This window comes from Glycine max, chromosome 18 (genome assembly GCF_000004515.6).
Source record: "Glycine max cultivar Williams 82 chromosome 18, Glycine_max_v4.0, whole genome shotgun sequence".
In the NCBI taxonomy this organism is placed as follows: Eukaryota; Viridiplantae; Streptophyta; class Magnoliopsida; order Fabales; family Fabaceae; genus Glycine; species Glycine max.
In genome coordinates this window covers 48,239,743-48,266,070 of record NC_038254.2, presented here as the reverse complement: position 1 = coordinate 48,266,070, position 26,328 = coordinate 48,239,743, and the positions used below count along the sequence as shown (strand labels likewise).

At 32.1% G+C, this 26,328-nt stretch overlaps 1 protein-coding gene across 1 annotated transcript; it reads right to left on the bottom strand.

Annotated features, from left to right (window-relative positions):
• Positions 1–246: 246 nt before the first annotated feature.
• LOC100815166 (alcohol dehydrogenase-like 4) lies at positions 247–6,100 on the bottom strand. The gene is made up of 10 exons (XM_003552194.5): positions 5,852–6,100; positions 5,518–5,654; positions 5,315–5,364; positions 4,383–4,720; positions 2,191–2,273; positions 1,519–1,594; positions 1,325–1,380; positions 1,084–1,179; positions 724–885; positions 247–570 (listed from the first exon to the last, which is right to left on the bottom strand). Exons 1-10 carry the CDS (start codon positions 5,934–5,936, stop codon positions 460–462), a joined length of 1,194 nt encoding a protein of 397 aa, XP_003552242.1. The 5' UTR covers positions 5,937–6,100; the 3' UTR covers positions 247–459.
• Between the last annotated feature and the right edge of the window lie 20,228 nt (positions 6,101–26,328).

Sequence of the window (26,328 nt, the reverse complement as noted above, 5' to 3'; positions counted from 1 at the left end):
ATTGGCTGAAAATTTTGTTGGATATATATTTTTGCTTTGTGCGATGTATTGCTGTATTCTTTTGATGAATTCATTATGAGCTGTAATTTTTGGGGGATGTTTTACTTGGCGAAAGAATATGAAAAAATGTTATCTACAAACTCTTCACTTCACCTTTCATATCTGGCATATATGTTGATATTAGATTGGTTCTTATTTTATACTCTACCAATTACAGAATAGTGATTTTTATGGGCTGCAAAGAAATAAAGAAAAAAGTAGCTGAACAGCTACAGCACGCTATTATCAAGTGATGTTAGGTGAACAAAGCTGAGTACACTTCATCTTATTTTCTTTCAGTACACTGTTCAAAAGCACCCCTAACACCTTTCCAAGACTATTTCACATTCATATTTTGATATGCTCCCATTGAACAATTCAGATCATAATTATCACATCCAATCTAAAGGGCATCTTTTCTTAGAAGTGCAGAAGACATCTCAGTGACTTCCCAGTGATCAAAAGATCAAAGGCTTTGTCTATCTCCTCTAAAGGTAGCTCGTGAGTGATGAAATTATCCAGCTTCACCACCTAAATGGTTAGTTAGCACCATAACAAATAAATATTAGTCCATGCATGAGTTCTGTTAAATTGAATAATATAATAAAAGAATATAACATTATTTGCTCATGAAAACTCATTGCATAATTTTATAAAAGAAATTCAAGTAGTGATGATCATTACTCCTTGTCCACATTGTTTCGCAAAATGAGGCAAGTGACTTCTCCCTTTGAAACCTCCAAATACAGATCCTACAATGTTGCGACCATCGAAGAGCTCCATTGGGTGGATGGGAAGCAAAGTTGGTGATGCATGAATTCCCAATACTACAGTCAATCCCCAACCCTGTGTCACAAAAATTGACACCAAATTTGAACGTGTAAGGTAATGGTTTTTAGCTAGTAAAATCTTTTGTGATGAGTTTGAAATTGATCCTTGTTTTCGAATGAGGAATGAGTTTATAAAACATTAGTTAAAATATTAACTATTACAATGAAACCATAAATAAGGGGTTAAAAAACTAGCTTGAATATAGCAATGTACCTCATGAGCAGACAAGAAGGCATCCCTAAGAACGTCCACGTTTCCAGTACATTCAAAACTGTAGTGTACACCTCCATCAGTCATTTCTCTAATTCTCTGCTAATAAATTTGTTGGTCAAAATGTATTTTTTTTATTGATAAATGTTAATTTGTTAGTTTTGTTAGAAATGTCAGTTGTCAAAATACATGTATAAATGGATGATATTTTCTTTTGTAAAATGAGAGGAAACAAAATGCCAACCTCGTATACTGGCTTCTCTTCATCCTTGGGGTTTATGAAGTTTGTCACTCCCATAGCTTGAACAGAGCACAAAGAATGCATTATATTGTCATTAAAGGTTTATTTATAAATAAAATTCATATTTTCAAAATCAATAAAAAAAACGGGACCAAGATAAAAAAAAAAATCAGTAACAATTGAAAGAAGTTAGTTACCTTTGATGAATTTGTCAGGGTTGATGTCTACACCTATTATTTTGGATGCACCTCTAGCTCGTGCCCCTTCAGCAACCTGGATCACGTCCAATTTAAAATGAGTGCCTTCCGTAGTTTTTTTTTTTTTTTTTTTCTTTTGCTTCGTTTATTATTAGGCTTAAACTAAATAGGATCAGAAGAGAATATGACAAGCAACATTAAAAGATTACACATTTTTTTATGATAACATATTTTACAAGGTTTTTATTTACATTTTGTTTAGACATTGCTTTAAACAAATTATTTGTCAATAATTAGACAACTGAGGCACGTAAGCTCTGTGGAACTGTGGAAGATAAGTACACAATGTGAAACACATAAAGTAGGTGTTATTGTAAACGTCTCTATTTGAATATGATGCCATATAGGTTGTTACTGATAAAGTGATAATTATAATCCACACATGGAATGGATCAAACAGAAAAGAGAAAATGACGCCTAACTTTAGTCAATTTTTCTTTCTCTGTACATGGCCACCTATTTTGTGGTTTAGCGCCGAAATTATTACTTAATTTAAAAAGGAGAAATGCAGAGAATATTTTTTTTAGTACAATGTAGAGAATATATATAAAGTAACATTAACATTAACATCCAATGATAGAGGGGGAAAAAGGAAAAGAAGAGAAAACTCACAGCGAGCCCAACAGCTCCTAAGCCGAAAACAGCTACAGTTGAACCCGAATGCACATTAGCTGTATTCCAAGCAGCTCCAACCCCTACGCATTAAATTCGATAACAACAAAAACTCACATTTAATTGGAATTTCAATTCACAATCACACATCATTTCTAGTATGTAGCATAGCCGACACGTTACCACAATTCAATTATGGCCAGCCATCCACGTGATACAAAAAGATTAAAGTATTTTATCATAATAAATGCAAGATTAGGACAAAGCAGACAATCATTAAAGTATTCATTACTTTATTGAGTTTGTTAAAAACTATACAGTATATAGATGTAAAATGCATGTTGGTAAAAAAAAAATTACAAAAAAAAGCATATCGAATGAAAGAAGTGTTTATTTGAGAGAATAAGTAAATTTTGTTTATTGAATTTAATTATGAAATATTAAGTTTAAAAGAAAAAAAATATGATTCTTCTAAGTGATTATTAAATAACTTTTAGTTTAAACAATTAATATATATATATATATATATATATATAAGTGTTTAATGTCTATATAATAATGATATAAAATAATTTTACATTATCATATCTAATTACAAGTTCTCATTTTTTAAATTATTTAAAGATAATTATTTTTAAAGTTAATAATATGATTCTCGAAGCCAAGTAGATTTTGATCAAAAGACTGTGTAAAAGATTTACAGGGTGTCAAAATATAATCATTTTTCTTCTCTCTATATAAAAAAATAAATAAAATGCCATTTTTAAATATATGAAATTTAAATAATTATCCATTTAATGTTAATGTTTTTTGTTTTAATAGTTAAATTGATCCAATTTAATATTTATAAAAAAAATTAAATGAAATAAATTTAACAACCCTTATTCCTTAGATCTTCACCCATAATAATAATAATTTTCTCAGTGATTATTTGTCTTTGTCCCCTCTTACCTCAGCAACTATGCACAACTGGGCACCGGCAGTTTATAGATAGTTGTGGAAATTAAATTTTCAGAAAATGACTTGTCAAATGTCAAAAGCTCAGAATCAGAGACGCAACAAAGAAGGATGCATATTTTCATTTTTTATAAATTCCAAAATTTCAAGTCAACTATTATTGCCCGATCGAGTTGGAAATCAAATTTCTTCAACTGAAATTCCACAAGGACTTGGTCAAGTAAAGTTTCTTTAGTCTTTTACTTTGAAAATTTGTAAAATATTCTCTAACTTGTACAAAGTGATCAGATTGCGACCAAATCTTAAAATACCTATTACAATGCATCATTCCCAGAACGAAATTCAGTAGTCAGTGATCACATGAGGAGAGCAGTGATCACAAAACACAGCATGAAACGTGCAAATGTTGAAAATTTGAAAAGTAATACACAAACAAACAATCATACAAAACCCCGCCGTACGCAATGGAAGATGACAGATACAGAAGAAGTGGTAGGCCGTGAAATCATGAAACACGATCTATGTGTGTTCATGGTTACATTTTACTATTTCAATACGTAGTACTATCTTAATTTTCATTTGTTTTTTCTATACTTATATTTCGAAGATACTGTTCCAAAATATATTTTCCATGCATGTAATCTTAAAGCAAAATTATTTTGCTGTATTCACCCATAAGAAAAGGAAAAATACAAAAACAACAACAATAAATGGGTTTCCTAATAAGTGTTTAAAAATGTTGATTTGAAAATATAAGATTACTTTATTGAATATTATTAATTACTTAAAAAATTATGCAATGAATTTTTTTCTAATATTATAAATATTTAATTTTTAATAAAAATTGCTATTTTATTTTCTTAACTACTACTTTTGAAAGAAATAAAAAACACTTGTTTCACATTTTTTGCCAAAACAAAAACACTTGTTATTTTATTAGAAAATGTTTAGTGTTTATCTCATTTTGGAGTGTATGTCTGCTTGGCATGGTAGAAAATAAGTAATAATGAAGATATTTTTTTTTAATTTCAGTTAAGAAAAACAAGGAAAAATTGATTTTTTTTCCCAAAATTATCATTTTTACTTTTTTTCTTTCCATTTCTTTAATTAAACAACAATATAATTGTTTTACACTAAGGTATTATACTCTTATTTGTATTGTGTATTTAGCAAAATATGTGTAACATGATCCGGTTAGTTAAAAGGTTCAAAGTATGTGTGCAACTTTGACTAACCTGTGGAGACACCACAACTGAGCAAGGTGAGGTTCTTGATGCTGAGACTGTGGTCTGTGCTCACAAACTTCACCACACAGGCCGAATCCACCACCGTGTACTCCGAGAAAGTCGAAGTGTTCAAGAAATGGAAAATGGGTTTCCCATGAACTGTGGAGAATCTGCTTGTGCCATCTCCTTCCATCACCTTCTTCATGGGATTCACCCCATATATCTCACACTTGTTGGTCTTCTCACACTTGCACAAGGTACACTCTCCACACTCCCCATTGAATATTGGCACCACTATGTCCCCTTCCTTCACTTCACTCACTCCTTCCCCCACACTCTCCACAATCCTACAAATCCATCAAATTTAAATTGAAAACAAACCCCAATTCATGTCAATCAGTTACAATCCTGTTGTGCATATAAATTGGCGTCAACAACCCCACTTGAGTCGGCCTATATAATATGCTCGAAAGCATGTTAAGAATAAAGAAATCACAGTTTGGATCGATGTGTGAAAGTTGTAATTATTAACTTCTGAAAATCACATCTGAAATGTTTTACATATAATTTAACATCAATAATCCACTTGACTCGGCTTATAGCATGTTTGGAAACACATTGAACAATAAAGAATCAAGTTTCTGATGTGAAAGTTATAATTATATATTAGCTTCTAAAAATTACATCCAAAATGTAAAAAATAGCATTAAAAATGTGGAAAATTACATCTGAAATGCAAAATAAAACAAGCTACTAGCAACAGGAGACTTGAGTGGTTAAAATGGAAGTGATTGGAAATATACGGTGGATTGAATGGTCAAAGAAGAATAAAAGGAAAAAAAAAGTCATGGATTCCATCTCTTGTTGCTAATAAAATTAATATCATGACAAAACAAATGACAATTAAAAAAATTCCTTGAATGGTTTCCATAAAGTCTTACCCAGATGCTTCATGGCCCAAAATCCGAGGATAAGCACGCTGAGCCTCGCTCTTTGGTTGATCACAATCACAACAAGAGAAGAAAAGAAAACAAAGCAAAAAACAAAATACTATGAGACAAACAACTTATAATATGGTTTTAATTGGAATAAACGATCATAGGTTATATATAAATACTAATTAATTATATAGATTAATTTATACCACGCCTCGCCACGCGCTAAGATCGGTGTGACAAATTGAAGTGTAGAGGATCTTGATTCGAACCTCCATTTTCTGAGGAGGATGAACAAGAATATTTTCCACCACAAAGGGCTCTCCAGGACCATATGCCACCGCGGCTAATGAATATTAACACACCCATATGAAATTAGATGCATGAATATATGATGATGAAAAATTGAGACCAACCTAAGATGAGAGATTAAGGGGGTTTGTTTTGTGTTCGTAGTATTTTCTTTGCATCAAGCTAAGTAATTAATGTGAGATATGATGATTATGCTATGTTGTGAAATTTAAGTTACGGGTTTGTACTAACCTTTGCAAGTGATGGTCTTTCCCTTGGTCTCACTTGGCTTCAAGTTCAATGAGTCGTTCCCATTTGCCATTGCTGGACATGCCATGTTCCTCTAAACTTTTGCTCTGGGGGCCTTTTTGTGTTTTTATGGAAGTGGGGGCTGGCTTGAAAGAAGATGGAACTCGAAATAGAAAAATTATGGTTGATGAAACTGAACCAAAGGACCCTCACTACAGAGCAATTTATTGAGACTGCACATCTGTTTGATTTGGATTAGATATGTTGAATATTAATTAAATTAATATATTGCTTTTTTAAGAATTGACCATCAAAGTTATATTTTAAAAACAAGTTTTAATAGTCTCTTAAATGCAACAAGAAAAAAAATGTTGATAATAATTACTAAATTAAATTGTTTTTTAAGAATTGACCGGCGTTTCAAAGTTATATTCAAATACAAGTTTTAATAGTCTCTTAAATGTAACTTAAAAAAATAGTCTCTTAAATGCAACAAGAAAAAAAAAATCTCTATTAAGTCACCTCAGCTTTCTTTCAAAATAAAAGAAAGAAAACGTCACCACAGCCAAAATAGAAGGCGTGAATGGAGGGTCGGTTTCATCTCTTGCAAGGGATTCTCTTGTTGTCTCTTTCTCATTCATTTGTCTTTTTTTTTTCCTTTTGCATAATATTTATTATGAGTTTTTTAATAAAATTAAATTCAAAATTAATTTTATTTAAATAATAAAAATAAATTTTATTTTGTTACTTGTTAAAATACCATATTATTAAATAAAATTTCATTTATTATTTTATCAATATTCAAAAATGATAAATAGTAAGATTTTGCAAAAAATATATTTAATTTTAAAAATAAATTGAGACTATCAATAGTGAAACTAGTAGGCCTTTATTTTTATTTTTTTGAGATCGTAAGTGTAAGTCACTTTAATTCATAGTTTTATAAAATATCAATATTTGAGAAAACTCCGTTGGACATGGAGCTATTCGAAGGGTTGTCACTTTAATTTTGTTCAAGTAATTAAATGAGTTAGCATAGTAGAAAAAATTGTATAATTCTATGAAATCTAGTAAGAGTTAGTGTAATTTACAGTTAATATAGGAAAATTTTCAATTAAATATAATAATTCATCACATATAATTTAAATTAATAATAAATAAAATTTAAGCAAAATATATATATATATATATATATTTGAAGCCTTTAATTGGCGGGTAACCTTAAAAGCTTCCTGATTTGGTCTTATTAAGTACTATCTCATTCACATATATTTTGATATTTTAAATTATTGTATATGGATTAAAAAATATTTAATGAAATTAAAAATTATTATATTTAGATTAAAATATTATTATTTAATATGTTGATATTTGATACTTGTATTATTAGTTTATTTGATAATGAGTCTTGTTAACTAGTATTCTTAAGATAATAGTTAAAAAAAATTAGAAGAAGAAAGTATTTATTATAAAAATTATAAAAGAGTAAAAAAAATATGAACAATATAATTTTACGTATTTTAATAAAAAAAATATTCTTCATTTAGTCCTTTAACCAATATCCTAAAGATACTAGTTATTATTTATCTTTGAAAAAATCCACTAATTAAACTTTAAAATCTTAAAACATCAATTCTTTTCAAATAAAAAAAAAACATCAAAAGATATGAAAAAAAAGTAATACTTCCTTCGTCCTTAATTATAAGAATCTTTCAATTAATTTACGCTCTTTAAAAAAGTAATTAATTTAATTAATCACATTAAATCTATCAATTAATTATATTATCATTTTAAAATTATCATTTTCTTATCTCTTTATCCACTTAATTGTTTTTCATTAATGCTTAGAGAAAGAATAATTAAGTAAGAGTATATAAAAAAAATAATTAATACATCTAGAAATTAAAAAAGATTCTTATATAAATGGACAAATAAATTTCTGAAAAAAATTATATAATTAGTAACCGAGTGAGTATTTATTATGACTGAAAATATAAATAACTGTTGAATATCTTATTTTTTATAAATTTTTTACTTTCTTAATAATTGTTTAAGATTTTTTCACAAGTATCCAGGAATATAATTAATTTGTTAAATTTAAAAAAAAAATAGATAACTTTCTAATATACTCTTATTTCTCTAATTAATATATCATTTTGTAAAACAACATAAATTTTGAAATAAATTTTATTTTCTTTAAAACATTTGTTTCCGAAACGATGAAGTAATACGTATAATATATGTATAAAAAATCATAATTTAATATTCAAAATTATAAAATAATTCAATTTTATGAGGAAAAAAAAAGTTATAATGAGTATAAATGCGACACATTGTGCATCTAACTAGGGTCCCAACTTGTCCCTGTCTATTCTGTTAACGTGCATTTATAACATACATAACTACTAATTGATTAAAAATTTATTAATGATAAAAGAGATTAAAAAATCGAAGCATTAAATATAAGATAAATAATTATTTTTATCTCTAAATACATAAAACTGCGTTGACACATTTATCTCTAAAAGAAAATTCAAATTTTAGTTTTAAAAAGTGAAAAATGTACGATAAATTTATTCATCCATTAACTTTTATATATTACCATTAATAAAAAAGTTTATCTGACACACAGAAGAACAAAAATATCACAAAAATAATTATCTTAAAATAAAATATAATTTAATATTCATCTTTTCTCTCATCCCTTTTTATCGTTACAAATATAACATTAGAATAAGTACTTAAAGGGAAACAAGAATAAATTAAAATAAACATAATATTGATTAATAAATCTGTTACTTTGAAATGTTTAATGTAAGACTACCTTACTCAAAATATGAGACTCAAACAAAAATGCTCAATCATTAAGTTAATCCTTACAAAAAATAAAATGATTGATACATTATTACAATGTTTTTTTCCATCACCGATAACAAAAAAATGTTAACATTTAGATGAATTTGTCACACTTTTTTCACTTTTGAGAACTAAAATTTGAATTTTCATTTATTGGAGATGAATTTGTCAACGTTCTACACATTCAGAGACAAAAATAATTATTTATCCTTAAATATATTAATAATGAGAGAAACTAAAGGAATTAAAGTAAGTAAAAACATAAAAATGTATGTCTCATTAATGCTTAATGCTAGAAGTAATTTTTTAAAAAAATATCCGTGCATAAATTTAAGAGAAATTTAATAGTATCAATTAAAATAACTTATTTCTTGAATCCCTATAAACTAATTATTTGCATTATAAAAAGGACCGAAAAAGATACTCTACTTGAATAATAATAAAAAACACATCTCCTTGAGCAAAATAAGTTTTTGCGGTACTTATTTTATTTGAATAAATTCTAGAATTGTAAAAAACTTATTTTGAGATGACAAAGTTATTTTTAACTTATTTTATTATGACATTTTGACTAATAATGATTTTATATAAAATTGACAAACAATAAAGTAAAAAGTTAAAATATTTACATTTATAAATTTTAGGGATTATTTAATATTTTTATTAAATATTTAATTGAGTAAATGCAATTTTCATGAATTAAATTAAGTTTTTATTCTAAAAATAATATATTAATGTCTAGCAATCATCAAACTAGTTTTTCGACGTGTTTGAGAATATTTATTTTGATTTTGCCTCGTATGTACATAATCAAACAAGAGTGTTTGAGAATTTCTATTATAATCAAACAGAATGTTTTTTAACACATATTTTAAAAAGTAATAATAAAAAAAAGCCTCCTTTCCAAAAAAATAATTTAATTACATTTTTACTTAAAAAAATTTAATTTTGCAAAATTTTCTCTCAATATTTTTATGGATTTCATCCCTCAATTTATAAAAACATCACAAATTTTATCTCCACAAAGAAAATTCTCATAATAAAAAATTTGTGACTATTTTTTCATTGAGGTAATTTTTTATGTTTGGACAAAATTCGTGATATTTTACAAATGATAAATGTTAACCAATGTCTTAAGGACATCAACTAAGAAAGTAAAAAGAAATAATATTTTTATTAAAATGCAAAAAATGCATTCTCTAATAATTTTAAAATGTAGCTTCACATGATTTTCAATAGTTTGAAAACAATTTGTAAAAGGAGAAAGCAAGGAAGGTTGCGGGTTAAAGATTTATTTTTATTCAATGATGCACTAATTGTAAAGTGGAAATGGAATATGTTTCATGAGAAGGAGAGCCTTTGGGTGTCAGTGTTGGAGTCAAAATACCAAGGATGACAAGGGTTGGGTGGGAGAGTTGATGGTAAAAAATTTTATAGTGGAGGGATTTAAAAATATGTGTGGAGGGGTGGTGCAAATTAGTTGGTTCGTAACGTGATTTCAAGTTTCACTCTCATATTATCTTCATTTTGCTTTTGCTGGAACAATAATCTCCTTGTCGATGGTTCTCCGACATCAACGGGGATCATGGCGTCTGTGCCATATGCAAGTCGGTAAGGAGTTTTATTGATTGTTGTCTAGGGTGGACAATGATACACTCAAAGTATGTTGTAGAGCTCTTTTTTTTTCATAGACCTGAGGATGACTCTGTTAGCTATCTCTACCTGACTGTTGGTCTGAGGATGTTTGACAGAGGTGACTAGGTGCTTGATGCCTAGCCTTGTCAGGAAGTCTTCGTAAGTCTGAGCTTTGAATTGAGTGTCATTATCAATGACAATGGCGTATGGGAGGTCATACCTGCAGATGAGGTGTTTCCAGGAGAATTTCTCCACCTCGTTGGCCGTAATTTTCTACAATGGTCTTGCTTCTATCCACTTGGTAAAGTAGCCGATGACGACTAGTAAGTATTTGACTGCTCCTGAGGCCTTTGGTAATACTCCCAGTATGCCCAATCCCCACATGGCGAAAGGCCAAGGGGAGCTCAGACTGTGAAGATTTTCAGGAGGAGTGCATGGCACATCTAAAAACTCTTGGCATTGTCTACACCTCCTGGTAAAGTTGAGGGCATCTACCCTATGTGTTGGCCAATAGTAACCGGCTCGTACCACTTTGGTGGTTAGGGAGTGTCCTCTGGTGTGGAGACTGCAAATCCCTTCATGAAGTTCTCTCATAACGTAGTCTGCCTAATAATTGTTTAGGCATTTTAGCCAGGGTGTTGTTAACCCTCTTTTAAATAGCTCACCATCAAGGATGACATGGTAGCTGGCCTTTTGTTTGAGGTGTCGGGCTTCATCCTTTTTTGGTGGTAGTACCCCCCCCCCCCCTTGAATTAGGAAGTTCTTGTACAGGGTCATCCATAATTTCCTCAGTGACTATGGTGGGAGTTTGGAGCATCTCTTGGATGATAGTCTTGAGGTGCCCGACCTTCTTGGTACTGGCCAGCTTAGAGAACAAGTCTGCTCTGGTGTTGCTCTCCCTGGGAATGTACTACATTTTGAAACATTCAAAATTGTCAATAAGAGTTCTTGCAATGTGATAGTACTTGAGAAGCATTGTTTCCTTGGTATAGTATATGTTGGCAACCTATCCTTGGACAAGCTGGGAGTTCGTGTAGCACCGTAGCCTCTTGGCTCCGACTTTTCTTGCTAACTTCAGACCTATAATCAGTGCCTCGTACTCTGCCTAGTTGTTTGAGGCCCTGAAGTTAAGCTTGAGGGCTTGCTCTAAGGTGATATTGTCAGGGCCTTCGAGGATGATCCTTGTCCCGTTGCCAACGTAAAGGGTCCTCCGGTCTGGGGTGGTTTTGTCGTTTCCAGCGAATTCTGCTAGAAAGTCAGCCATGAATTGTGTCTTCATGGGGCTGCAAGGTTCATAGTGAATATCAAACTCTGAAGTTTCTACAGACCATGCAACTATCCTTCCTACGAGTTCAAGCTTCCTCAAAACCTACTTAATGGGGTAGTTCATTTTGACTACCACTTAATGACTCTGGAAGTAGGGCTTAAGTTGTCGGGCCGAGGTAATAAGTGTCAGCACCACCTTTTCTATCATTTGATAACGCTTCTTGGCATCATCGAGTATGCGACTGATGAAATAGATAGGGAGCTGGTGCTTCCCTTCTTCTTGTACGAGGGTTGAGCTAATGGCTTCATCAGCTATTGAGAGATACATGAGTAGTGGTACTCCTGGCCTGGGTTGAATTAAAACTAGCGGTGTGGCTATGGTCTTCTTGAAAGCCAGGAAAGTTTGTTCACAACTCTCGTCCCATAGGAAGGGCTCAACTTTCTTGAGCAGTTAGTAAAACGACAATACCTTTTCAGTGAGCTTCGGGAGGAACATGGACAAGGATGCTAGCCTACCATTCAGCTTCTAGACTTTTTGGATATTGATCAGGCTTCGCATCTCTAGTATGTTAGTGCATTTGTCGGGGTTGGATTCATTCCCCCGGTGAATGATCATGAAGCCGAGAAACTTTCCTCTGCTTACCCCAAAAGTACATTTTTTCAGGATTGAGGCGCGTGTCATATTTGCGGAGTTCCCCAAAGACTTCTTCTGGGTCTGCCACGTGCTGGGCTATGCTTTGAGACTTGACGACCATGTCATCCACATATACCTTGACATTTCATCCAATTTGTTGTTTGAAGACTCGGTCCATCATTTGTTGGTATGTAGTGCATGTGTTTTTTAAACTAAAAGGCATGATTCTATAGCAAAAGTTAGCATCTTCATTGATAAATGTCGTTTTCTCCTCGTCTAGAGGATGCGTCCTAATTTGGTTGTATTCGAAGTAGGCGTCTAGGAAGCCTAGCACCTAGAATCCGGATGCTACATTGACTAGCATGTCGATGTTGGGCAGAGGGTATGCATCTTTGGGGCACACCCTGTTCAGATCAGTGTAGTTGGTGCATATTCGCCATTTGTCGTTGGCCTTTTTGACCATGACGACATTGGTGAGCCAGGTAGAATACTTGACTTCTTTGATAAAATTTGCATTGAGGAGTTTGTCGACTTCTTCTTTGATGGCTTTAAGTTGTTCTTCTCTCATCTTCCTTTTCTTCTGTGATATTGGTTTGGCCTGGGGACAAATAACAAGTTTGTGGTAGATTATGCTGGGATGGATTCCCGGCATGTCAGTTGGCTGCCAAGCAAAGAAACCCACATTTTTGTATAGCACGTTGGTGATGCATCGTTGCTTGTAACTAGTGAGGTCCCTACTGAGCCACGTGCATTACCCAGGTTTAGGTTTGAGTTGTAGCTTGACAAGTTCTTCAATGGGTTTTAGGTCTCTGTTAAAGGTGTCACCTCGTGGATCTATGTCGAATTCATCCCCAGGCTTGCTTGGTAGATGGTTAGGACTTAAGTTTGAGACCTTTCATCCACGCTCATGACTCGAGTGCCTTCAAACACTATAGGGTGAGGCATGGCAGGCTCCCTAATGGGAGAACATGGTGCTATGTTTAGGTTCTCTACATAGCATTTTCGTTGTTGAGACTTTGGCAAGTGTACCAAATCGCTCTTAAGTAGTAAAACTCGGAAGTCCGAGTATCATTTCTGCAGGGATTTTATTGCACTTTATCAAATACTTCTCAATTTGTAAGTACGAGTGAAATAATAAAGACAAGAATAAGTGCAGGAATAGATTGCAAATACTAAATCGAATAGTTTAAAAAGGAAAGACAATTAATAAAAATGCAAAGACCGGACAAACCCAATTGGCCTACGATGCATGTAAATATGATATTCATTACCAATGCATTGGTATTAGTTCTACCCACATCTGTTAATTTTACTTGCCCCTGATGCCTCACGTTGACAAGCCTATTTTAACTACCTATCTCCCAAATGCCTTTGCGAAGATTCAATAATTAAAATGCATTAAGGTTAAGTTCTAGGTGTTGCTAAATGCATGGGCAGTGAGTTATCATTATATGCCTAGCAATGCTAACCCAAAGATTCTTTTCTTAGGATGTTCTATTAGGTGTTACCCCTTTCCTAAGTGTATAACCCCTAAAACTAATGCATGCATTAAATCTTAAATCCTTATTAGGAAGTACCCTCTCCTGAGCGAATAAAACCCAAAAGAAATTTAAGAACAAACACAAGATAACAAGAAAAGAATTAGAACAGAAAAACCTGGAATAAATTCCTTTTGCATTGATAATTCTTGAAGCACACCGTACATCGTTGGCTTTTTAGGCCTGCCAGACCCTAGCTAGGGGATTAGCCACTCGTGGCCATTGAGGGCTTACAACTGGGGTGAAAGAAAGAATGGGGATAATAAAAACAAAGAATATAAAGAAAGAAGGGAGAGCTTAGGCTTGAAGTGCTGAGAACAGTGCTCTGAGGCGAGATGATGGTTCCTTGGGATTGGCTCTCTATTTATAGTTGTTGAAGTGGGCTTCTGGGCCTTCATAGTCGCGCTCAGCGCGACACCTCGCGCTTAGCGCGTTCGGATCGCGCGCTCAGCGCGCCCTGCAGGCTTAGCCTGTGCTTCTGTTGGATCGCGCGCTTAGCGCGTAGCTGGGCTTAGCGCGCGTAACGGTTTCTGCTTCTTCGTGCTTAACGCCACGCTTAGCGCCTGCATTTGGTTGCTCGCTTAGCGCTTGACGCGTGCTTAGCGCCTGTGTTGGGCTGGGCCTGCTTCAGAACTCTTTCTTTCTCTTCATTTTTGTTGCCTTTTTGCTTAATGTAACCTCATTTTTCGTATTTGCAACCAGAAATTTAACTTAATTAATTTCTCAACTTTTAATTATAAATAACTGCTAAATAATTAATTCTTGGCCAAAATTTGACTAATTAACCACTATTAATTCACAATTATTTAGCAGTTATCAGTCGTGCTTTCTTTTGGTTTGCCTTGGCTCCAAGCTTGTTACGTGTCTTTCTACAGATTAAAGCAAAGTATGATGTGTATATGTCAATCAGTAGATATCTTATTGTGAAGATCCTAGAATGCTTGCCTTGACCGAAGGTGGTCATCAAGTCCACATAGCCTCTGGTCTCTACCATCTCACTTGTAAAGTCAAGGAATGGACCGGCATGAGGATGGACAATGTTGGGGGAGATGTCTCTGGAAAGTTTTCCAATATAGGATATCAATAGAACTACCCTGGTCGATAAGGACCCTAGACACCATGAAGTTTGGAATAATGATGGAGACAACCACGAGGTCGTCTTGGTTGATGGGGTTGATACCCTTGAAGTCCCTATCTGTAAAGTGATAGGAGGGAAACTTCGTTGTAGTGGTGCGTCAACAAAATTAATGTTGATGTTTCGGATAGCATATAGATGACATTTTTGGGACTGGTAGGACTGTTCTCCATAATAGTGTGCTCTGATTTACAGGGTGGGTTCCTATTCTTTTGGGGGTTGTCGCTTATGCCGTTGTTGCTGGTGTCTTTGTCTACCTCAGTATTCCGCTCTTCTTCTATCTGCTTCGTGGTTCCTATGCTACTCCTCTTGGTGTCCTCCAAGTCTTGCTTTTGCTTGGTAGTTGTCTAGCTTTTTGACAAATTGGGCTAGGTACCCAGCTTGTATAAGTTCTTCTTTCTTGTCCTTTAGGGCCCAACAATATTATGTGTTATGACCAATACTGCGATGACACCTGCAATATTTGGTTTCGTCTGACCCCGGCCTGGGAGGCTTCATCAGGGGTAGCCTGATGGGTACGTCCAAGTTGAAAGCTTCCTCTAGAATCGTAGTGTGATTGGTTGTTAGGAGTGTCTAACACTCGTACCTAGGCCCTTTGGGGAGAGGGTGGCGCTTGTCTGGCTTGTGCCTCTTGTCCAACTTATGTAAGTCGGTCTTGGCACTTCCTTCTTGCTTGTCGCACTTTTGTCTAGCTTGTCAGGCTTCATTCTTGAATCTGGACATTTCTTCCATCTAGATGTAACCCTTGGCTTGTTCGTGCAACTAGTCTATGTTATCAGAGGCTTTTTAAGCATAAACTATCCACAAACATGCCGAGGTGTAAGGCGAGGAGCATCGAATGCAATGCTACCTCGAGGTTAAGATTTTGGATTTGGACGGTTGTGCACCAAAATCTATCCATGAATTTTCTGAGAGACTCTTTGTCTGCTTGTCGCAGGCTGGCCAAGGTCATGCGATGAAATCTGTTGGTCGTGTACTTCACATTGAAGCGTTCAATGAGGGTGTCGAAGTTGTCTATGGACTTAGGTGGGAGTCCACCATACCAAGTTAATGTCTCCTCCTTGAAGGACAATGGAAAGACATGACATAAAATTGCGTCGTTATTGGTGTAGAGGTTCGTCTGAGTCAAAAAGGCATCCAGATGCTCATCTGAATATGTTGTCCCATCGTACCGCTCAAGGTTAAGTGGTTTCCATGCCAAGGGTATGTCTGCCTCCATAATGCAGTCGACGAAGAGATGTTGACGAGTAGTCCGCCTTGCTTGAAGGTGCATGTGGGAGAGACTTAAGTCATCTGTAGTGTTGACTATGCATTGAGAGTGTGATTCTCCTTGGGTGTGCTCGGGAAAAGTGTAAGCAGAGTGTTTTTCGCCCTGGGGACGTCTGGCATGAACCTCCAACTGATCATGGTCAGCCTTTAACTTTATCAGCTCCTACTCATGGCATCGCTTTATCTCCACAATGTGGGTTTGGAGTTGCTTAGAGTATTTGTGTCTGTCATAGCTGCCGGATGAGGATGTCTTCGAGAGGAGTCTCATGTCTGAGGTTAGACCGAGTGCTAACCATGGATGAACAAGAGAGAGTTGACGAGAGATTGCGGGATATGTTTTACTGTGGTCCCATGGTGAGCGCTAAATGTTCTTACCAAATTTGAAGCTAGGGTATGTTAGGGTGGACGTGGCCAAAGTGGGCTTTAGGACTTTACACATCGGCTTTGAGAAGGGCCTTTGTCAGGAGGAAAGGAGGGGGGACCTGCAAAACCTGACTCTGACGCTCAAGTAAGAATATGAGTTAGGAGAAATAAGCAAGTATATGCATAAATAAGGCTCGAGTGAGTAAGAGAGAGGCCCAAACTTGTTGCTTGTGTGATTAAGTGTCTGAAGGATCATGAATGTGTGTTTAAGAGTTTGATGGAACCTAATATTTATAAGAGTGGAGTGTCATTGCATGTCCTTGTTTGTAGGGATTGTTATAATATTTGCAGATAATTCCCAACTTCTAGAAAATAGTCGGGAGCTTGTAGATAATGTTAAAGATAAATTATAGTTTATAAATAAAAGCTAAAAGATAATTATGCCTTCTAGATAATGTGACTTTGTAGATAATTAACTACTTGTCAATAGACAAATATATTCAAATATTAATAGGTTAGAGATAACTTATCAGTTGGAAAGTTCACTGTTAAGGGTCGAGTATTTGCACTCCTGTTGCAGGACTGACGTGGAGAATTGAAATGTGTCTCAAGATGTCATGTAAGATGACACATGTATTTTGTGGGTAATGTATAATACAATTTCCTTATAAATTTACTCAAACACTTATTATGCATTTTAATGAAATTTGAATTGCTAAAAAAATGATTTCTAATAAAATATTTTTTGTTTTAATTTCTTATAATTGTAGCAAGACTCTTCACAAATTAGGAAGCCAAATCCGTGAATTTGTTTTTGAGGAACAAAATTCGTGACATAATAAATTTTAAGGATTGAAAATATAATTAAGCTTAAAAAAAAGGAAAATCCAAGATGGCATGTAAAGTTACTTAACAAAGGAAAATATAATTATTTTTGTTTGGCGTTTATATTAATTTGCAATTTTAACATATTAGCTTGACTCAATTTTACTTAAAAAAAAACATACCTTAATTTCTTGATTCGTGTTCATTCCATGTTATTTAGGATTAGAGTGTGTTTAGTTTTACTGTGTGAGTAAGGAGAATTGATTTTGACTGTAATCAAATTTAATTTTCATAAAAACATGGATGTCTAATTATTGTTAAATAAAAATGTTTTGCTTCGAAATCTCTATTTGACTAGTCCTGATAAAAAGTAACTTTGTGTTGAATTGAAAAATTTACATTCAGTTTTATAGCAAACTTGGTTTTAAGATAAAAGTATCCAAATATATATTACTTCACATAAAAATTAATTTTAATCAAAATTAATTTTATTTTAAATTAATTTTATAAATATTTATCCAAATGCACACTAAAAAAATTAATTCTTGGATCAAATATAAAAAATAAAAAATAACTTAAATATTTGAAAAAAAAATCCAAACAATTATAATCCTTTGATTTATCTTTTAAAGATTATTTGTTAATAATTAATTAAATTCCATATTATGATATTACATTCTTCCCAAGAATGTAGTATATATTAATATTAATATACTAATAAAACACAAACTATATAAACTATGTATAATCACAATATTCTTTTATCATTACATAAAATTAATCTTATAACAGTCTATATATTACTATATTCTTACCCAATTATAAATAAATATAAATAATAAAGTTATTAGTTTTCCTAATAATTATCTAAATATATATTTAAAGTAATTTTAATTAATTTATAGTATAAAATTATAAATAATCTTAAGTAGACAAAAAATTGACTCCATGAATTTAAAAAAGAATACTGGGTCTTTGTTTTTTATTTAATAATGGCTATCGCCCTGCTCAAGTTTGGCAACTTTAAAGAATAAATGAAGTTTGACATTTTGAACCTGTCAATTCCAGACGTCTTCGTTCCCCTTCGAAAAGGACTCCTTTTCGGGTCCATTACATTAATATTTAATAATGTGACACAAATAAATAGAAAGCTATCGAAGTGTTAAATTTATTTATATTTTTCATTTAGATTAAATTTATTACTATTAATTTTATAGAATAGGCATTTAAAATTACTACTATTAAATAGTATAACCTTAAGTCAATCATTCATGCGATGAGTATAGTATTGTAAAATAACTTGTCTTGTACGAATGTTAAGTTTGTGATTCATAATTTTTTATATTATTGTAATTTTAATATGTTTTTAAATTTATAAAAATAAATCTTTTAATAATTGTGTATATAAATATTTAAAATCTATGTAAAAATAATTATATATATATATATATATATATTTCAGTAATTTAATATTCATAAATATTTTATATCATTTTTATTTATATAAAATAATTTTTTATTTTAATATTATTTTTATAAATATATTTGCTTTTGTATATAATTTACATTGTTTTGATTGGTGAAGTTTGATTTAAAAAGAACTTAAAAAGATTTAATTTAATGAAATTAATTAAAAAAATTGGGACAGAAATGAGAATTTAGGAGTTTTAATAGAATAAAAAAATAATGAAAGTATTGATTTTAATAACTAAAAGAGTAGATTACACATGTCATTCGAGGTTTAAGAAAATTACAAATGTCTCTTCTTCTTTTCAAAAACATATATATGTTTTTCAATTTTTTTACATCAAAGTAATATATTTAAATTTCGTGAGTATGAAAAATAGATAAATTTTTTTACAATGACCAATTCCGAATATTTTCATATTTATGAGAAAAAAAATATATTTTAGTCTTTTTTAATCAAGATTATTAATGTACATGACTTACCACTGTCAAATGTATAGACGACATTTAAAGGATTTATGTAGGTTTTAAGAATAAAAGGAAGACATGTGTAGGTTTTGCAAAAGGAGATGAGAAATATATAATTTTCTTAAATCTCAAGGAAAACATGTGTGATTTACTCTAACTAAAAATTAAGGTACTTAATTATAATAATAAAATTAAATAAATTAAATTTGAGTCAAAATATTGAGGAAAAATTATACATTAGTCATATTAAAGGGGTTGAAAATACAATTTGATTTTTTAAAATTAATATTATATTTAATAAGTAAAAAATTCTTAATATTTACATTTAACTTAAGAGGCAAAAATAATTAAAATAAATGAAAAGGGAATACATTTTTAATGAAATACTAAGAAATATTTTATGAACAATATAAAGATACTATTAAGTGAAAGCACTATTCATAACCCTTATATTTCAACCACGACAAGCAAAATATAAGAATATAAACTAATCTTGTGTTTCACTCCTCCTATCAAGCATAACTTCGTTCAAATACAATGCCTCATTCATTTTAATGTTTGTGAATCTAGGTGTTTCATTGTCTTCATCCTAGGGAGAAGTAGTACATAAGAACTTGTTTATATAGTTGTTTTGCCTGTTGAAGCTGAGGCTATGGGTTTGTTACAAGCCTTGAATTGGTTATCTTTTTTGGGTTATAGCAATGTTTGTATTAAGCTTGATTGTAAAAGTATTGTTGATGCTATTTTTTGAACACTGTTACCTATACTGATCCAGGAGGTACCTTGCAAATGTGCAAGAAAAGTTTTATCTTTTTTTTTTCTTCCAAACTTTGGGTTAATTAAGTTTCATTATGAGACAAGCCAATTGAGCTGCTCATGTTTTAGCTAGGGAGGCGCAATTTTATGTTGTTCACTAGATATTTGAGCATATTTCAACCTGTATTCAAGACATTATTCACACTAAAATGATATAAGTATATTTAGCTAAAAAAGAACTTGTTTATATAAGCACAGAAGCGTATCTAAGAAGCTTTAGTATTGCATCCTTCAAATAAGAAAATCAAATGTTTGATATTTATTAACTCTATATCCAAATACATGCAAATGATATAAATTACAAAGTACTTAAAGCCATAAAAAATATAAATGATTCTCTGTTATGCAGTATTAGTTATAAGGGAGAGTTTGTTTCTAGGAATATTATTTCTATAAACATGTTTGTTTACAATAGTAATTTTTAAAAAAATTAAATTTATTTAATTAAAAAATAAAAGTTAGAAAAACAAATGCGGTAGAATGAAACGAAGATAGGCTGTCATTGTAAAAAATAACTTTCATTTCTATGGGAATCCAAATACCCACAATCATGAATATTTTTTTTTTATATAAAACTTGTACCAAATCTACATTTATCATATTCCAAAGTCCACATTCCCGATAATCTTGTCGATAACTTTAAATAAACGCCTCCTAAAAACAGAAAAAGGAGATGAATAACATGTTTTATTAGTAGTAACTTTTACAAGTTTAGTCGGTGAAGGCATTAAAATGCAACAATTAATCTACCAACATTCAATTCAAGAAGAACAAAAGACACGGATCTGAATTGATTGCTGTCAGGTTTTAATGCAATCACCCACAGTCAGGCAATCCCTGACCTTAAATTAATCTTACAGTTCCCATTGAATTTTTTAATTTGTTTTAATTTTTAGATAAAACCATGTTGTCAATTTTTAAACTCATCCACGATTCAGAATTTTAGTTACGAAGGCTTTTCTCACCTCACAAGTACGCATCAATTCACTCCTTCGTATCAATCATTTGATTTGCTTCATTACTTCCCTTGGCAATTTGCATTCTCCCTTTGCCACCCCTATATTTCAATATTGCTTACACCTAATTTCTCATCTTGCAATTGAATCTTTTCTATAAGAAGTTTCTGTAAGTTATTCTTGTCTTAAAATTTATGGTTGGTTAGAAAATTTTCAACTTAAAATAGAAACATTCTCTTTTGTTGGTGGTTTCTCATGATGTTTACATTGGATAGCTTACTGATGGTGACATTGCACAGTAGGTGATTCATTAAATTCTCCATAAAGACCATCCTTATATTCTTTTGCTAAAAATGGCAATTCAAATGTGAGTGTTACCATTATGGTGTTTTTTTAAAGTTATTCTTGTTTGTTCACTAGACCTTAATCTTCTAGTAATATTTTCTTTTTTACTTACTATACCTTAATTTGGCTGAACCTCAAGGTTGGCTTAGTTTTGTGATAATACTTGTAGTATCAATTTTATTTTTACTAGACCTTAATTTGGCTGAAACTTAAGGTTGACTTAGTTTTATGATAATACATGATAGTATATTTTATCTCTTTATTTTAAAATGGGACTGAGATAATGGTATGTCTACTTTTTGTTGGAATTAATGACGTGTTTAGCATTCAAAAGGAATGATCCTCGAGTGATGATTTATATGCTTCCACTAAGTGTTGGGGTTTCCGGCTTAAAACCTATCATAGCTGGGTAACATTGCTCACTTCTAGTGCGGCTTTCTTTTACTGTGACAAAAAAAAAGTAATGCAAGATACTCTATATACTATATAGTCATGCTTATAAGGGAAAATTCCTTATAATGGTCATTGAATCCTGATTAGTGTTGCTCTGATTAAAGATACTTCTCAAAAGGAAAATTTGCTAGAAAAAAAGGTTGGGAGTTGATATATGTCACGGCTGAATTATACAGAGTTAGGTAGAATCACTTAAGGAGGGGCACATTGTTTCAGGGTCAGTATTGTATACAAGCATTAATGCTAACGTGTGGGAATGTATATGGTAGGTAGCATTATTTGGTGCGTATATAATTCTTAGTTGACCTGCAGTCAGATACTTGTGAAACACATTAGAATAATTATGCAATACCCTCCATCTTTTACTAATGGTAAGTTAAATCCTGTGGCTCTGTTTATGAAGTCTTTGATGGATAATTATGTAGGGGTTCTAACTTATGGAAGAGAGGTTGTTATAAAGATGTTGCTCATGACAAATATGCACAAAGGAAAAGAAATATATAGAGAAAAGAGATAGGCATAAGGACAAAGAACTGCACAAAAGTCTGCTTGACTAATATGCAGAAGGGCAGAAAACTAAACAAAAGTATGGTTTACTTGACTAATAAGCAGAAGGGCGGAGAACAGAACAAAAGTGTGTTTATACATGACGGATGTGCATAGGGATGTATTGGCTGCTTGTAAAGTTGTTTCCCTTTATGCCAATAGTTTTGGCTTATGTTCATAGGTTTAAATACTTGTACTTTTGGCAATTTGTAAAATTGAAAATCAAAATTATCATACGTACTCTCATGTTGTAACTCCTTTTTGACATAATAAAATGAGCTTCTTTGTTTCATATATTGTTTAATCACAATTTGATTCCAGTTGCACAAAATAATTCTACAATCAACAACATATCCATGAAAGTCTTCAAACAATATGTTACTTTTAATTCTTCAAGCACCAGGTGAACAAAAAAGGGAAATCTTGACTAATCATTCATCATTAATTGACTCCTACAAAATAAAAGTAAAAGAAAAATTATAATAATATCATAAGCTACAAGTAAAGATATTTTTTTTGTTGATAATAAGTGATCATCAGCAATCTAGTGAAACTCAATCGATTTTCAGATGCTTGATAGAAGTCATGTGGCGGATGTGTCAAACTGGATCTTGCACAGTCAACTTTGACTTAGACTTTCCCTTCACTTCAATAATAAACATTAAAAATCATATCAATAATTTGCAAGTAAAAAGAGAAGTTGGTATAAATATAACTTTATATACCTCAAATGTTTGACTTGGTGGAGGTTTCACAATTTTTTTTAAGTTCAACCCAATTCTTTATTCGTTTATGTCTCTTTAATCTAGTCAGGTCATTTTTTAAATCCATTTGCTTGTGTCACATATTCTCTTGTCAATGATGAGATATTGCCTTCACCATTGACCATTGTTTTTTCTTGTAATCTCATCTCTTTTATCTTCTTACTCAAGTCATCCATTCATTCATCTACCAGCTTGAACTCACTTGTAGAAGATAATGCATTGACTACCAATCTAATCATCTTGGAGCAAAGGTTCTTATATTGTTGTGAGCCAGCTAATTTGGGATCTTCCAGAACTTCATTTCCCCTCACATCAAGTATAATACCAATACATACATCTCTTGTTCACCTCTTATAGGTATCCACAAACTCATGGATTACAAACTTTCCATTCTTTTCACTAAATGAAATTCCTGCTTTACACGAAGTTCTTGTCTACTAGAGTACCATCCAAGGAGGAAGAGTTTGGCTATGTGAATTCAACATGGATGGACCAATCACTTGAACAAGGAGTAAGAGATTTCAAGAAGAGCGTGGTAAGAGACTAAATTCTGTCATAGGGGAAAAAGAGAAGAAGTGAAGTTGATTTATTTTAGTCAACTTTTAGAATAAGATTTATTTTTATTTTTAATTATATTTTTTGGCCTATTTTTGGACTTGTAATTGGTTGTTATCTTTTTTTTTTGTTATTTTAGTCTTTTAATTATTAGATTAGTTATCGGGCCTTGGACCTAATTTAGGATTATTAGTAAGAGTTATAAATAGACTCCTTAAACACTTTGTTGGAGTTTTCGATGAAATTTTCAAATTAGACACAGTTAAGAGGATGTCTCTTTTGGTTCTTGTGTAAAACCATAGGTTTTTATCAACTTATCAATCTTTCAAGATTGTGGCATTGTTCTTTCCATCATTTTTTGCATTTTTTTTTCCAATTTCAGAGAGTCCCAAATGGGTTTCCCAGATTGCTGATGCTAAAATTAGATCCGCAAATCAGGCTTCCATAATTGGTATCAGAGCTTTGGTTCTTGAAATCAGGTGTTATCTATCCTTTGTATTTCATGTGTGTTTCCTCATTTGTTTGTTCGGTCACTTTTTTGTTTAACTTTATATTATTATTTTATTTCCTTTATTTATTTCTTTGAGTTTATCTTTTTTTCTAAACTATATCTAATATCAATATCCTTTTATCTTCTTTCTTTTTCTATAAATATAGTATTAAAATTCGTGCAAAAACAAAACGAAAAGCAAGTAAAAAAAGAAAGAAATCCAGTTTTCAGATTTGGAGGCAAAATTCTGTTACAGTCTGGATTTGGATTTTATCAATCACATATTTGCATTCAAATTTGAATTGTATGCCAAAATAAAAAAATAAAAAGAAAGAAAAGTGTAGAGAAAAAAAGGAAGAAAAAAACGCAAAAAAGTCTGCATTCAAAGTCTTTCTTGTTTTTACATACCTTTATTTCAAAAAATAAATTGTATCTTGTTGGTTATTTACATCTAGTATAGTTCAATTCTTGGACAATTCTTTTATTCATTTTGGAGTCTTTAGTTTGTCTTCCTTAGTATTCCTTTTGAGTATTACTTTCATTATTTCTGTCTGTCTTTAAAATTCCTTAGTTTTGTCTTAGAGTATTTCTTTTCATGGATTTTTGAGTTGAGTTTTGATTTGTGACATATTTCATATTGAATACTTCTTGATTTTGAGCTTGAAGGTTCTGCATAAAAGAAGCAAGAGTGGTAAAAGGCAATAGTGCGATTATAAAAGAAAAACCTTGAAAGGGTGATACATGAGTGAACTTGAGTGGAACACTAAGTTGAGTGGTGAGCTCCTATTCTATTTTTTACTTATGCACTAACTTTTCTTGTAGGTATGGCTTCTACAAGTGGAAATGCTACTCCACCATCTCCAAAAACCACAAGGCTCATGGCGGAGATGATTAAACTTGGTGAGCAAATGAGAAGAATGAGTTATGAAGATGAATAAAGGATGGAGATAATGAGAAAGGAGAATGATGAGAGTTTGGGAAGAATACATAGGAGTAGTGAAGCTTTAAGTGTAAGGATTGAAAATATAAAGTGAAGAAGAGAGGACAAATTATCTAATTCTTCCAATAGAGAAGATGAGGGGTATGAAAAGGATGAGGGAGGAAGGAGGAATGAGAGGTATAGGGAGAGAAGAAATCATAGAAAATATAGAGGTAGACAAAGAGAGGAAGAGATTGAGGGAGTGAAGATAAAGATCCCTACTTTTAAAGGGACTTATGAACCAAATCTTGAGTGAGAGATGAAGGTTAAGCAACTCTTTGCTTGCTACAACTATAATGAAGAGAAAAAGATCAGATTGGCCTCCCTGGAATTTGAGGGATATGCCTTAGTGTGGTGGAATCAAGTGAGAATTGATTTTGAGAGGATGAAAATGCCTTTGATTAATACTTGGCAAAACATGAAGAGAGTTTTGAGAGAGATATGTGTCATCCTATTATGGAGAGACCTTCACAACAAGCTCCAAAAACTAATTCAAGGAAATAGGAGTGTGGATGAGTATTACAAAGAGATGGAGATTTCCTTGATTAGGGTTCAAATTGAGGAGTCTTCAGAGTGACCTTCACAACAAGCTCCCAATGTCCTAACAAAAGGACTATGGTTGTGCTGGGTAATGGGGATATCACTAGTGCATCTTCTTCTAGCTCTTCTAGTTATTCTAATGAGAGTGAAAGTGAATGTGATGTACAACCCCTAGAAGGTGATCTTTTGATGGTTAGGAGGTTAATGAGGAGTGTGTGTAAGGATAAAGATGAAACTTAAAGGGAGAATATTTTTCATACTAGGTGCATGGTCATGGAGAAAATATGTTCTTTGATTATTGATGACGGTAGTTGCACTGATGTAGCTAGCCAAAGATTGATTGAAAAACTTGCTTTGAAAACTTCCCCTCACCCTAGGCCTTACAAACTACAATGGTTGAGTGAGAATGGGGAGCTAGTTGTAGATAGACAGGTGTTTACGTAGTCCCTATGGAGGCTAGCCATCTCTTACTTGGAAGGCCTTGGCAGTATTAGGGATATTGTCCACAAAGGTGTCACAAACAAATTTTCATTTGTACATAAAGGGAAAAAGGTTACCTTTAAACCTTGGTCTCCAAATG